Below are 16,643 nucleotides of genomic sequence, written 5' to 3' on the forward strand. Positions count from 1 at the left end.
TCTTTTTTTTCAAAAATTCTGTTCTAGTCCTGTTCCGTCCTGCTCCGTTCTGTTCTTAGTCTATAAGAACGATCATCCCATTCCATTTTGTTCTTGATGTTCTTAGCCAAGAACGTTTCCATCCCCCTGTTCCGTTCTTAGTCAAGAAGATTGAATGGGGGGGGGGGTACTTTAGAGGGGTCCAAGACAAAAGTTTCGTAGAAAAGAGGCTGTTTTAAATTTTGGGTTAAAAGGATAGACTTAGATAATTTGTGGGCCGAGCAATGTATATTTGTTGTGAAGCAGGGGGAGGGACGGGGTTATTAAAATCTTTAAAATGTATAATGCGTGAAAGGGCTACGATCCGTATTTTTCTTAAAAAAGGGAGGTGCACAATTTGTAAATTTTTAAAAAATAATTAATTTGCATAGTCAATATTTCAATAAAATTATAAAGATATATAAATAAGTTTTAGAAAACAATTTCTTTCGACCTAAATCTCTCCTTATTTACGGCAGATGGAGGACCAGGAAGGGGAGTTGGTTTTAGAGGGGGGTCTTTTAATGTTTGTTAGATGATTTAGAACACATTCCTGATTTGAAATATGTTCCTGACTTATAGCGCTTTCTTGATAATAAGAACACATGTTCTTTTTAGGCTAATCTGTTCCGTTTCGTTCCATTTCGTTTCGTTTCGTTCCGTTCCAATATTTTAAAGAACTGTTTTCAGAATGATGGGATTGTTCTTAATAGTTTCATTTGTTCTTGTGAAAGAACCATCATTCTTCAAGAACGACAGCCAGCCCTACACTCTAACAATAAGGCTCAACTTAAAAGAAAGTAAAACGGAAAAAATCGGTATCTACACATCTTGTAACCTTCACACAATGGTTGTAATCTTAATTGATCGAAAATTTCGATCAGGGTATTTCCATGCAAAATAAATACCCCAGTTTTTCAATTCAGAGTATCCTTTCAGAGTATACAATTAANTTAGACAAACCAAAACTTCACCAAAATATAGGTTAAACTTAACATATGATTATATGATAGAGGTGTAAACTGAAAAAGGTAGACCTAAATTGGACTGTACATAAGGGACTAGAGTAGAACAAAAATGACTTCACAGGACTCTAGAGTCAAATGACTAAAAGAAACAAAGGTTACTACTTTTTTCCATGGTGAGATTTTTTTTGAAAAAAAGGTTTTTGGTGGATGTAAAAGCCAAATAATTGTTCTTGGAGATAAGAATGGTTGACGTGGAGTCAGAGTTGCGGAGGCTTTGGAGATGTAGCGTAAGGCACGGAGATGATTTTGATTGGCTCTGAGTCATTCTGCGAATCAGGAGACACTGGAGGTCAGTTCACGGGGCTCAAGGTTTCTCTGCACCCCCTCCCTCCACTACTATGTATGCACTACGGGGAATTAATTGGAAAATAAGAACTATAAGAACTACAGAGTAATAAAGAGAGATTAGTAAGATAAGCTTGTTTGATTGCATAAAAGACAAGGAGTATGGAATAGAAGGGAGATACAACTGATGCAGCCCGCCCCACCATATAATACATGCTTCATTCCGTACTTCATTTGAATAAGAAATATTTGTCTGATGTACAATTACCGCGTATACAATAACCTATTCTGAATATTTCTTATATAAATGGAATACCCGTCCGCAAAGCATGCATAATCATATGGAAGGCGGGCCGCGTCAGTTGTATCTCCCTTCTATTCCATACTCCTTGATAAAAGGATTTTAAGCCTCTACTCTTCTTATCACTTATTAATCATTTGCTGTGATCTTGTGCGTAAAAATATAGAAAATAAAATACTTTTTTTAAAGTAAATTTATACAGTGATAACCAGAAAACTCTGGAATAGGAGGACGACTTTAAATAGTCCAATGAGCTTGGGAAAACGGGATTCAGTTTTACCACCCGATGAGGCTCTACATGAGAACCAAAAAAATCCAGAACAGGAAGACGACTTTTAGACTCAAGTTATGACTTTACCTAGTCAGAAAAAAGCATTAGACATGTATGTAATTATTCAATGTAAACATTAATTACTCAGAGTAAGTGATTTGATAAGTCTACACTAAAACCATTTTCTTTGTAACAACATCAAATACAATTAAGCAATTTTGTTTGTATGTCGTCTTCCTATTCCACAGTTTTCCGGTTCTCGCTGTATTTTAATGTGTAAATACAGTAAAAAAAAGTTAAGAGAGATAAACGGCAATATTTTAGCATTTATCATTTAAAAATGATCCAACTTTGAATCTCGCACATTCTGGTCGTATTTTCGAACTAAATGTTCGTTGAAGTTCGATATTTCGAATAAAGCTTTTCTAACAATGCACGTTGACCACGATGAGCCATAGGGTTGCAAGCTGTAACGCAAAAATCAATTGCCAATTATCTCTTAAAAATTAAACTAAAATTAATTTGCTATTTATAGTTCTTAATCTAATGTGTATACGAAAAAGAATAATTATGAGTTGTTGAGTTTAAAACAAAGGCCAAGTTAAAGTGAAACCAGTCTTGACAAAGGCTGGAACTCTGTGTGATGAAGGAAAGAGAGACGACAAGTGCTCTGTTTCACTAGTAGTCTCCTTTTATATATCTCGTTCCAATGGTGTATCTTCCGCACTACGCACATCTGGTATACTCCACTTATGACCTACGCTACAAATCCGCTATACTACACATGGTTTTTAATTGCTGCTAGCCTGTCCTAGCCGTAGTGCTGGAACCAGAAATTGTCTGAACCTCACCTAACCCTGAAATCATACAAAATAATCAGTTGAATTGTATGTCCGACATTGAAGTATATCGGAAAGTTAGATGTTTGAAGTTCAGTAGGGGGGATATTGCGTATAGACGATGATGTAACATTTCCCTCGTTCCTTAATTAGAAAATTGATTAATTAATTAATTGCCTTGTTTTTATCAAATATTTACACTCAGCGGTAAAGAGAAGTTTCAGGGGGAGCACATGATAACATTTTGTTATAGCGGAAGACGATAATATAAATACAATGAAGACGACTTTGTAAAATTAAGTTTTGATTGTTAATAAGCAATTTTCGAACTACAAGTTTACAAGTAATCAAAGAGAAGCTTTTTAATGGAAATAGCTTCTCTGGACTTCTATGTTCAAGCGTATCCATGCTGTTTAACATTGAAATCAAAAGTCGTCTTCGTTGTATTGATATAATCGCCTACCACTGCATTAAAGTATGGTCAAGTATTTCAACAACAAAGTTTGACATCAGAAACCCACTAAAATCTATATAATGGGAGTGACCGGCAATGTATGGTAGTTAACTAAGAATGTAGTATGGAGAAAGTTTTAGGAATCATTTGAGACCTATCAGACGTTTTTACGGTCATATTTGCTCAGCAAGAGCGCAAATTCAATCTTTTAATCCCACATAGATTGTTCACTTTTGACAGATAATTTTGAGAATCTGGTTAAAAAACTATTCAATTACGACGACGAAAAATGTAGTACAAACTTTTACAACAAACTAGTTGGTTGGTTGGTTGAAACTCAATATAATATAAATAAATAATTTGTTCTAAAATTGATTAATTAAGAAGAAAATTTTCGTCGAGAAAATGTTCCCAAAATCTAATTAGTTTACGATTAAATTTTTACATTTCTTTTTCGTCGTTTTTTAATAATTTTTAAAAAATCGATTCTCAAAAGTAACCACCCAAATGGATGATTTTGAACGTCGACTTTGCACTCAAGCTCATTAATTATACATCATTTACCCTGATTCTGCTGGGGGGGGNAAGGTTGGTACAAAGTTAATAATTTAGTTTCTTGAATATAATTTTTTTCTAATCCAAGTATGAATTAGATGTTTATAATTTTGGAAAATGATTATTTTAAATTGTTCTTTTAAAATTTTTGTTTTTGTTGTATATTGTACAAAAAGAAGATGCTCAGTGCTCACAAATAGAGCCAAAATTATAGTTGATAGAAGATGGTCGCAAAGTGCTCTACAATAACAAGCCTGGTATACTGTACAAGCCTGGTATACTGTACAAGCCTGGTATACTGTACAAGCCTGGTATACTGTACAAGCCTGGTATACTGTTCAATGCCTGGTATACTGTACAAGCCTGGTATATTGTACAAGCCTGGTATACTGTACAAGCCTGGTATACTGTAATACAAGCCTGGTATACTGTAATACAAGCCTGGTATACTGTAAAGAGCTTCGCGCCCCAGTCTAGCAAAGAATTTTAGTTTTTGCCACAAACTTGAATTTTCAAAAACCTAGATCTTATGGCGCACAGTTTTGATATTTAAAACTTAGAATATTTGATCTAAAATAATTCATAGTTTGGAAAATCAAAGGTAGACGACACTGAGTTGCAAATATAAAGGATTTCTAAAATCAGAGTTGGTAGCAGAAACTCTATTCCTTTTGCTTTTTTAGATATTTTTTGGTGATTTTTCTATTGTTTTAGAATACAAGATGATAAAACCCTCCCCTGTCTTTTTCTGCATACAGGGGTCATTTTTATCAATTGCAGTGAATGAAAAAATTAATTTGGCCGTAGACCAATTTACTGCTATGCTATGATTCAGCGGTGTTTAATGATCATGATTCAGCTGTGTTTAATGCTAATGATTCAGCTGTATTTAATGATCATGATTCAGCTGTGTTTAATGCTAATGATTCAGCTTGTGTTTAATGCTAATGATTCAGCTGTGTTTAATGCTAATGATTCAGCTGTGTTTAATGATCATGATTCAGCGGTGTTTAATGATCATGATTCAGCTGTGTTTAATGCTAATGATTCAGCTGTGTTTAATGCTAATGATTCAGCTGTGTTTAATGCTAATGATTCAGCGGTGTTTAATGATAACGATTCTTTAAATGATGAAGAAGAAAACACAAGAACTAGAAAAGATCTTTTTAATGACAATTCCACATCCCTTGACTCGAGTATATATATATATATATATACTATACATAAACATTATTGGATTTGTTCTTTCTCTCGAGTATATACTCGAGTATATATATATATATATACTATACATGACTTTCATTTATCAACGATGAGATATTTAGCAGATGATGAGCAGTTTCTGAAGTATTGTGTTGTAGTCTTAATGAAACTATACGAACGGTCAATTATCATGGACGTTTTAATTCCGTTATCTTAACTTTTCCAAAATTATTTTTGATTTCATTTCCCAAACTCAGTTATTTATTTCTTATGTTTGAATTTTTGTTTCCGATTCTTAGTTTCCATTTATGATAATTCGAACATTACTTTATTAACTATATTGAATACAAATTATCATATTTGAATAAATTATTGAATAAATTGAAGAAAACGACTACATTTTAATACCTGCAATATCGGTGATGCGCGCCGGCTATAAATGATCAAAGCACAAAAAATGTTCTAGCCCATTGCTATGAGAAGTTTAAAGTTCTATTTAGGTTTTCTAAAATCCGTAAAATAAGCCGTTTTGACGTTTATTGGATACAAAAAAAAGTTGCAGTCAATATAAGTATATATTATGAATATTACCTATTGTGATGGGACAAAACTTTGTATTTTAAACACTTTTATCGAGAGTCTGTCACACATATAAAACCATTACTTATTAAAAGTTAGAAATGTTTTGAATTTTTAATTTGTAAATAGATAAATTTACTGTCCTCATACTTGTGCATATAGTCAAAACTAGAGGAGCTACGAGGTCAAAAAGTCGTACTAGTCTAGTTTAGAGTGTAGTTTCTTTGATTTTATTTTGATCCCATTTTTGTCTTTAGTTTGACAATCTTTAAACTTAGATATATATTTGTCTTTTTCAATTTGTTCATTTTAAACACATTCGCAGACAAAAAAAGTATGAGAAAGCAAAAAGCAAAATGGATGTTTAATTGATTAAATCTTAGGATCAAAAGTGACAGCTGACGGAGACAAGAACAGTGCATAGATTAATTAAATTACCCCCTCAATCTTGAGAAGGCGACATCTAGTGTCCTATCTGTTATTCTAATTAATCTATGGCTCAAGGGATTTTCAAATTTTTCTATACGCTGTGAAACAAGTATGCCATATTGCCCTGGAATTCTGTTACTAACCCTATTATCAAATTATCCAAGCAGCAATATAAGTATATAAAAGTATATAAAAGTATATAAAAGTATATAACAGTATAAAAAAGGTATATAAAAGTTTATAAAAGTATATGATAGTATATAAAAGTATATAAAAGTATATAAACAGTTTGTTTCGAATCTTCATGACAGAAACAATCTCAAGGAATAATAATTGTCTTGAACAGTTTTTAAAAGTAAATATTTGTAAATTATCTTTTTTCCATCTCATAATCTGAGTTCGTTTCCCTTTTGTCCATTTGACAGCCCAAATTTNGGATATATTTTTAGAAATCTAACAACTGTATAATTTAAAATACAGTTTCTAAGAGGATATTTTTTTAGAAATCTAACAATTGTATTATATCGTTAGAACTGACGAGGGTCAACCCAGACCGAAATATATTTTCAATAGATGTGGAACTAACATCTACTTTTTTTACTCTACAGAGGTTTGGTCCATCACCATCTCCGAATTTTAAATAAAAGTATGGTTTCCAACGCAAGTGGATTTTACTTGCGTGCAATTACGGGCCCTGTAATTCAGTGCAACGGAGTTCATATTAGAAACCCTAAATAAAAGGTGTGCTTTAACTTTCAATACTGGGTCAACTTTGAAGTGTCGCAATGCATTGGTCTTTAGTTTTACCTTACGACTAACAAAGTTTTACATTTCGTAGCCCTAGAAATTTACTTTTTAAAACTACAGCAAGGTTGTATTTTATTTCACCTTAAACTGCTAATTGTTGCGTGAGAGCGTGCACGTTTTGTATCACGTGTTTTGTATCACGTGTTTTGTATCACGTGTTTTGTATCACGTGTTTTACAACCAAAAAGATAAGATTTTCATCAAAACAAGGGAATATTTATTATTTACCATGTTGTATTCTTCTTCATAGGTTATTGATTATTCATCTTTTTCATTCATTTTACATTATACATCATTCATTAACCCATTCTACATCATTCATTATTCATTATTTATCATTCATTATTCATTATACATCATTCATTAACCCATCCTACATCCTTCATTCTTCATTATTTATCATTCATTATTCATTATACATCATTCATTAATCCATCCTACAGCATTCATTCTTCATTATTTATCATTCATTATTCATAATCCATCATTCATTTACCCATCCCACATCATTCATTTACCCATCACACATCATTCATTTTTCATTATTTATCATTCATTATTCATAATACATCATTCATTAACCCATCCTACATCATTCGTTTTTCATTACACAACATTCATTAACCTAACACACATCATTCATTATTCATTATACAACATTCATTATTCATAATACATCATTCATTAACCGGCAAGGGAATGTTACCTTTCAAGGACTAAAATACAAAAACATGTAAACCCAAGCAAAAGCTTAAACAAATAAGGAAAAGAATTAGATAAATTAACAAACTGCGTTAAATAAAAATATTGGCCCCAGAGCAAAACCTTCCCCTGTTCCATGCTACTTTCTGTAATGCGCCTTTTTGCCAATGCTTGCATATTCGTACATTCTTCAGTAAAACAGCAAATGTCTTGGCGGGCGTCTTGGTGTATTCTGAGCGGGCAAAACTATAGAGAACATCGGGTTCTAAAGATTTCAAGAATTAGAAAATATGATTTTGTTACAAGAACTTGGTGTTTTTATCATTTATTTCAATATAAAATTGTTCAAATAAAACATATTTTAATCTGTTCTTTATCTTCTAGAAACCTTGACGTGGAATGCAGATGGTATTCTTGTGAACCCTAAAACAAATATTATCTGAACTTTTTTTGTTAAATCATGGTTTGACGTTTTTTTTGTGAAATATTTTTATGTATGAACATTTTCGTTGCAGAATAGAAGAACAGTTTTTCTTGAAAAGTTATAATGCGATGTTGATAAAACAATTCTTTTCACTAATTTTGAGGTGCCTTCTTAATCCAGTTTATTCTTAGGACCACTGCAAGGTTATTATTCAAAGAAAGTTAATTGCAGTTGCATATACTCTGCGTACATGTTGAAACCAGTTCTCTCTGGGCGGAATTTGTAAACAAGAATATAGATGCATCAGTGTTTGTTTAATATCCGTGGAGGGAAAAAGCATTTAATTTTGATAATTTTGATAATTCACATAATAGTTTCCTTTGGCCAGAATATTTCATTGATTTTTTATGTGAAAGATCGATTCCATGCCAGGCAGTGACATCCGACTTGTGTTTACATTACCGCCCAGAGACAGTACACTACAGTACAAAAGATGCGTACACCTCTGAAATAACTTTCCTTGCATTATAACCTTGGGACCACTGTAATTATGCTGTATACTCACCTGCAGTATAATGGTTTACATCAGGTTCAAATCCAGGGATACTTTCAAACTAGAGATATTCACAAAATAAAAATATTAAAAATTCTTAAAATTTTAACGCAAAAGTGGAAATTTTTTATCATATTTTAATATTAATGTTTTAATATTCAGCTCACTTTTAATTAAAACACACAATTTCTTCGATCAGAGTATTGCAAATTACTTCCGCACACGTCGAAACCTTAGTTGAGGATGAGATATTCCATTTTGCACAATTCTGTTTTGCCAATGCCTTATCATGTTTGCGTTCCTCATTGATTGTCAAATTTCAGATTAATAATCTTCTATTTCTACGTCGTTCCTACACTCAATGTGATGTTTTACAAAAGAAACCATCTTTTTAACATTAAAATCATGAAATTTAAAATCATGTTCAGAATATTTTGTTAAATGTTCCTTAAGGTGTTGAATAAGTGTTACAGTGAACACAATCAGTTCTGATTTTGCCAGTGATTCTCCCATACAAACCCTTTTTCCTAAATACAGTCAGACCCATTAAACTGTAGAATATGAAAACTACATTTAAAAACTACTTGGATACTGTATTTCCACCATTTCCACTCTGTAAATACAGACGGCCTCGTATGTATTTCTGATTTAAAATGCCTGTTTAACTTTCTTAAGGGATAAATTATCTATATTATAAAGCTCGTCTATAAATATTTAATTATTTATATATATGCATATGTTAGCTATAGCTGGTCAAATGGCTGGACCGAATGGACATTTTATTGAGAAAACCGCGTGGATACCCTGGGTGCAACATAGGCTAAACCGCGTGGATACCCTGGGTGCAACATAGGCTAAACCGCGTGGATACCCTGGGTGCAACATAGGCTAAACCGCGTGGATACCCTGGATCTTCTTATTCCACAGTTTTATGAGTCTCACTGTATACTCCTCACCGTGTCCGAAAGGAACAAAATATTCTGGTTTTGTAAATTCTCCAGCTTTGTTTAGAAACCTAAAGTAAGAAAATAACTTCATTTTCATAAAATTGATGTTCATTATGTTCAAGTGACCAGAAACAGCATTGTCATTGGTAGAAATTCTGGTCACGTGGTACAGACGGTGTCACATGTCCAGATACTGCACTGTCATTGGTGGAAATTCTGGTCAAATGATACAAACGAAACAAGATTAAATCCAATCAAATCTATTAAAAATTATTATGTTTTGTATTTGAATAATAATAGGAGCATGCCTACAATTTTTAGACACCTCTTCTGGGTAATCATAATTTTCAGATTCGTTCCGTATTTGCTGAATAAGATCTAATTAAGCTTTGATTCAAATACCATATCATATATATTAGAGTTTTTTCAAATTTTTTTATCAATTTCACGAGACAGGGACATCAGATATTATTGGTCACGATCAACTCCTAAAATTTCTAGGCTTTAGCCTACACCCCCTTTTCATTTTAATGATAATTTATAAAAAAATATTTTTCAATATAATTTTACAAATACCTGGAAGGATTGAATTGTAGAGGTTCAACCCATAGATCAGGATTCGTCATGAATAGTTTTAAATTTGACAATAATAGACAATCTTTAGGCAGAACATATCCCTCTACTTCTACCTAGCAAACAGACAAAGGGTGTCCCACGAAACATGAGATTTTTGAATGTCTTCTTCCATATATTGCATTAGACATTATAGACTTTTTTGCATTTTATTTACTAAAATATGTTTTACTTTGAAATCAATTTTACTATGGCTGGCATAAAAATTTTCATATTATTTTCTTGAGGTTCAAACAACTTAACAAATTATGGAAGAAGACATTTTTAAATTTTCACCAACTGTCATGTTTCTTGGGACACCCTGTATATTAAAGGGACTGTATAAGCATAGTTTCAAGTGACCTTTCATGCAAAGATGACACTTTTCGACTTACAACGGTATCCTTGAAACCTTAATCTGATCTGATCACTTTAGCAGAGAAACCACAAGTGAAAATACACAGTTTAAAGAAACTAAAATATGGATATCTAACTCAAACTTGACTATACAATGATTTTAAATCGGGAATTGCCATCTTTGCAGGATGTGGGGTCACTGGAAACTCATTAGTCATTCAGAACTTTTAAAAACATAAATATTCTATTTGTAAAATTTATTCAATAAATAAATTACTGTATTTTCTTATTTCTTAAAAAGTGTTTTTTTTTGACTTTTTGATATTTTCAAATATGTTTTTTTATTTAATTTTCATATTTTGATGCAATATTTCTTTGGAGTTTATTACCCTGGTGGACGCACACATCTAAATGATGTAAACGCACTAAACCTACACAACCTGTTGTGTTGTGGTGTGTTGAACAGATGCAACAGCTACAGCTGACAGCCGCTGTACCTCTGCTATGACAGCTTGACAGTAGTTTAAGCTTTCAGTGTCCTCAAGACGGACATCTTAGTTTAGACTGTTATCAAATTACACAGTAAATACCACCGATGGGAACCAAATTTTTTGTGGGACCTCACATGATCTCAGAGAAAATTTATGGATGATCAGAACTTAACAAATTTTCCTGCAAACACTTTAGATTTTCATAAAAATACAAAGAAAATGTTATTAATTCTGAGAACTTTTGTTGATATTGTTTTATAATGTATATATACAAAAAGAAAATGTTCAAAGATAGAGAAACAATTAAACGTTGAAATAGAAGATGGGCGCGAAGCGCCCTGGTAGCCTATTACAGTAAAATTTTTTAAATTTTTTTTTTTACCAAGATTTTTGTAATTTTTAACTATGGATGGGTATCGTTTTACAAAATGGTCGAAAAAACGTTAGTTTTTCTTTTGTTTTGGAATTTTAGTTATGAACGAATGTTCGTGTTTATAAAAGTCGATTGGTTTAAAATTAAGAAGTTTATATTGCTTTATTTCTATTTTACCGTTAATGAAACGATTTGTAAATTAATTTGTCTTAAATTGGTTCTTATGGATAAGTTATGCAAATGATAAATTTAAACATCATTAAACTCATTTCTCAATTAAAAGAATAGACTAATAGTATGGTATTAAAAGAGTAAATATAGGCATAAATAGGTCTGTGCGGGAAGGGGTCTATAATATATAATGTGGAGAAAAAAGAAAGAATAGAAAATTCGAGTTTTCTTTTTGGTTTATGGAATTAAGTCATTGCCACAAACTCCGGTTTTGTAATCCCTTTATCTCTACAAACCAATGTTGTAGACCTTAGATATTTCAAACTATGAATTCTGATGGATCAAATAATTAAAGTTTGAAATATCAAAGGTTTACGCCATCTAGTTTAAGAGATAAAGGATTAGAGAATTTTGATTTGTGGCAGAGTTAAGTTAAAATACCCCCACCACCCCATACCACTGCGATCCTGTGGAACATGTTATGTTATAACAAGAAAATGCACGGGAACTAAAAGGTGAACGAAAAGTGGAAGAGTGGGATGAATAGTCGGCGTCAGAGTTTTTGATGCTACAAACTCAATCTTTCTAATCCTTATATATTTGCAAACGGATAGTGTTAACCTTTTATATTTGATACATTTGCTATTTGATCCAACAGAATTCATAGTTTGAAATTACAAAGGTCTAGGAAATTGGGTTGTACAGTTATAATAATTTAAAATATCAGAGTTTGTGGCAAAACCTCAAATCCTTTCAGCAATATGTGGAAAATCTTTTTAAAATTTTTTTAATAGTCTCTTCCCTGATTCTTTGATCTTCTCCTGGATCTCCTTGTAACAAGCTTCTTGTACTTCAGGGTACAATACCATGTACTCAACTGTAAGAAAGTAAAATTACGCGAAATCAATATTTTTTCTTGTCAGGCCAGGCGAAGCTTTATTAGCGTATAAAATCTGTCGAATATTGATCTGTAAAAGAGGCAAACAACTTTAATCTAAAAAACATTCTAAGATCAAGAGAACCTTCTGCCCGCAAAAATGTTTTTTAAAGAAAATATGAAATTAAAGAGGGGTTTTCAAATATATTTTGCAGTAAGGGTATTGGTTACAGAGAAAACAATTTCTTACCATCAAGGTGTCATTGAACAGCTCTATATTTTGTAATTTTAATAAAAACAGTTTGAATTTAGACATAGCCAATCCAACACATACTAAGACTGTTAAGATTGCTTTTTACCTGTTTTAAATAATTGTAATAATCTTTCTAGTGTGAATATTAGTAATAGTAAATGCTGTCTACCTTTCTATTGTAGAAATGTTGTCTACCTATCTATTGTAGAAATGTTGTCTACCTATCTCACTCCTGTTTGTCGATTCCATTAGCGCCTGATCCAATCAGGGTTCAGCCATGTGTTTGTTGTCTATTCTGAACCAATAGAAATAGTATGGCGGTAACGTCTATCTTTCTATCTATCTCATTATCCAAGTAGAGTTATGAATCCTTCAATCGGCGCTATCAGTAAATGGAAATATTTACTTCTACTGAAATTATAGTGATCTATTGAATGAATGTTGTACCTATCTATTGTAGAAATGTTGTCTACCTATCTATTGTAGAAATGTTGTTTACCTATCTATCGTAGAAATGTTGTCTACCTATCCATTGTAAAGTAGTTGAAGTAGTTTCTGATCCTGCCGCCATAAGATCAAGACAAGTCATCACCAGCTGGTCAACACTGATCATATTTCATTTATTTAAGGGACTGTAAACGTAATTTTAAGTAACAATCTATTCATTTAGGGGTATTCCCGATTTACAACGGTACCCTTCAAAGGGAGTGTACCGGCAATGTATGGTAGTTGAATTGAGAATGTAGTATTGTTGAGAAATTTTTTAGGATTCATAAAACGTTTTAATGATGTATACTTACAGAGTTTGAGCGCAAAGTTGACGTTCAAAAACAGCCAGTTTGGTTACGTTTGAAGAATCGTTTTTTTTTAATTTATCAAAAAACGACGACAAAAAAGTAAAAAAAAATTCTAAGTCAAACTAATTAATTTTTTAGGAACATATTTCTCAACAGAAATTTTCTCAATAAATTAATGTCAGAATCAATTATTTCTTTTCATCATTATATTTGTTCACAGATTTCTTAAACTTCTTCAAATATCGTTCTTTTAACAAAAATTAAACAAAATCTACAGAAAATGTTTGTTAACAATGAGACATTACAGAAACCAATAACTAAATAAAATTACTAAGTTTCAATGATAATAGTTAATTTTTATTTTTTCAATCTGTTCCTAAACAACTAATTAGTTTACTGTCGAATTTTTACTACATGTTTCGTCATCATTATTGAATAATTTTTTAAAAACCGATTCATAAAATCATCCCTCAAAAATTAACAAACGATGATGATTTTAAAGATTGAATTTGCGCTCTCGCTAAACAAATATGCACCGTAAAAACGTCTCATAGGTCTTAAATGATTCCAAAAAAGTTCTCCACAATTTTACATTCTCAGTTCAACTACCATGCATTGCCGGTCACTCCCTTTAAATCTTTGTCTAAGCAAAAATTATGTAAAAATACTCGTTTTACTATTTGAACATTGATAATTTTTAAGTGTGGGTTCTCCATAACTTATCAAGCAAAAACAAAGAACGTTATTTAAACAATTCTACACATTAAGGATTCAAAAGAAGATATCTTTTACATGGTTGCTCAGATAAAAATATAAAGGGTACCTTTGAACAGAATTAAGCGTTTCTTGAAATTTTATCTACATTCCCTTTAAAGAAAAATAAAAAATAAAATTCTAAGAGGTAGAAAATCTCATTCATAATGTAATTTTCAGTCCTCATATTTGTTAAACCTATTGTCGTGGAAGTTAGATGAAATAAACTACGAAATGTGCTTGATCAAATTGTCATAGTTAAACAAAAGTGTTTAAACCTGAATTCTGGATCTTTCTGAGAATTTATTTCTATGAGGAAAGCATCAATCATATCCCTAAACAAAATTTAAAAATGTTACAATGGTTTACGCCCATTTCAATTCATTGAAGACGACTTTTATATTTAAGCTTCAATTTCTAACAAGGTTTTTTCAAATTACAAGTTTAGAGGTAAGCAATGCTAGGAAGCTGTTAAATCGCAGCTTCTCTTTGTTACCATTTTTATGTGTATCCATGCTGTTTAAAAGCTTGATAAACATTTATTGTATTGATGTTTACGACGACGACATTAATTTAATTTTTTCTTGTTCTACCTAGGATCATTTTCATCCAAAGTTTCATGATGTGCTTTGATAATTCGTTTCAACATAGCCTAAAATATCAAATATCATTTTCCAATCTTTATATTTTCATTTATAATTAGGATTTAATAACTTAAAACATGTTTTTACTTGAATAGATTTCAATGTATTCACTCTTCTATTGTATCCAGTTAAATTCGGAAACACAAATCTAAACAATTAAAAAGTTTTTTAAAGTTTAGGTAAAAAATATAAAACAAGAATTTTATTTGTTACAGATTCAAAAAGTGGAATTTGTTAGCATGCCTTTTTGTGTTCTGTCGCAAAACTAACAATTTTTTAATCTTGTACATACTGTTTGGTTGGCTTAATGTAAAAATTTTAATCCTTAGAAAATATGTAAATGCTTGAAAACCCAGCTTTTCCGGAAAACTTTTTATAAAATACAACCTAATACACTTGGAATTGTTTAACCAAGCTCAGAACACTCTTGTGGTTTCACTGAGTTTCTATCAAAATTTGAGGCAAATCGGTCAAGAAGGTTTATGAGTTATGTAAGGACTTACAAACAGACAAACAAAAAAGCAGAGATTACAACTTTATCTTTAAAACAAAGCCCTTCGCTTAAATGTATATATGTTAGCTGGACAAAATTAACTGAATTTTGTTGAGGGAGCCCAGAGTATCATAGACTTGAAAAAATGATTTTTTTTCTTCTAAATTTGAATTTTTCTTTCAAGTGTTTTTAACTTTCGATGGACAACGCCGGGCACTTCAGCTAGTATTTTAATTGTTACAAACCTAATCCAAGGAAGCATCATTGACATCATGAAAACTTTAGAAGAGAAGAGAAAATTTAGTCCATTAAGTAGTTCTACCATTTCAACATTGTCTCTAAATATTAGTATTAAAGGAATTATTCTAAAGAGTAAAAAAATAATAATTACCTCTAGCCCTGACATTTTCAAAATGTAGTCTGCCTTTTTTTGCCTTTAATGTTACCGGATATACGTTAAGATTTTGGTTTAGATTTTAATAGTTTTGGTTTGATTGAATAAATTTAAATCTGAACTAAATTAAAAAACTATAAATCTCTTGTTATTATATTACCTATCAAGTGAAATTCCAGTCATCATACTCCACAGGACATTGAGTACAGGTACAGCAAAAATTGTACTATTAATCTCTACTCTATCTCCTTTACTCTCTAGATACTAAACATTGTACTGTTAATCTCTACTCTATCTCCTTTACTCTCTAGATACTAAACATTGTACTGTTAATCTCTACTCTATCTCCTTTACTCTCTAGATACTAAACACTGTAAGGTTAATCTCCACTCTACTTTACTCTCTAGATACTAAACACTGTACTTTTTATCTCCACTCTAACACTGTACTGTTACTCACCACTCTACTTTACTCTCTAGATATCAAACATTGAAATTCACACTACTTTACTCTCTAGATACTGAAAAATGTACTGCTAATCTCCAAACTAATTTAATCTCTAGATACTAAACACTGTTCTATTAATCACCAATTTACTTTACTCTATAGATTCTAAATACTGAACTTTTCATCTCCACTCTAATTTCCTCTGTAGATACTAAACACTGTACTATTAGTCTCTACTCTATCTACTTTATTATCTAGATACTAAACACTGTACTATTAATCTCTACTCTATCTACTTTATTCTCTAGATACTAAACACTGTACTATTAATCTCTACTCTATNCCATCTCCGTCTGTTGTAACAATCCCTTGAATGATGCTATCCCATCTCTATATGTTGTAATAATCCCTTGAATGAAGCTAACCTATCTCTATATGTTGTAATTGAATCCCTTGAATGAAGCTAACCTATCTCCGTCTGTTGCTACAATCCCTTGAATAAAGATAACCCATCTCCGTCTGTTGTAACAATCCCTTGAATGAAGCTAACCCATCTCCGTCTGTTGTAACTTTCCCTTGAATGAAG

General features: G+C 31.6%; 1 protein-coding gene across 1 annotated transcript; it reads right to left on the reverse strand.

The window, feature by feature from the left end:
- Positions 1-7,780: 7,780 nt before the first annotated feature.
- Positions 7,781-16,194, reverse strand: LOC111705688 (cytochrome P450 2U1). The gene is made up of 13 exons (XM_023478316.1): positions 15,771-16,194; positions 15,462-15,554; positions 14,811-14,871; positions 14,673-14,731; positions 14,358-14,414; positions 13,055-13,134; positions 12,202-12,276; positions 10,805-10,917; positions 9,972-10,084; positions 9,405-9,463; positions 8,896-8,975; positions 8,461-8,509; positions 7,781-7,894 (listed from the first exon to the last, which is right to left on the reverse strand). Exons 1-13 carry the CDS (start codon positions 15,794-15,796, stop codon positions 7,845-7,847), a joined length of 915 nt encoding a protein of 304 aa, XP_023334084.1. The 5' UTR covers positions 15,797-16,194; the 3' UTR covers positions 7,781-7,844.
- Positions 16,195-16,643: the final 449 nt, after the last annotated feature.

Source organism: Eurytemora carolleeae, unplaced genomic scaffold (genome assembly GCF_000591075.1).
Source record: "Eurytemora carolleeae unplaced genomic scaffold, Eaff_2.0 scaffold354, whole genome shotgun sequence".
NCBI lineage: Eukaryota > Metazoa > Arthropoda > Copepoda > Calanoida > Temoridae > Eurytemora > Eurytemora carolleeae.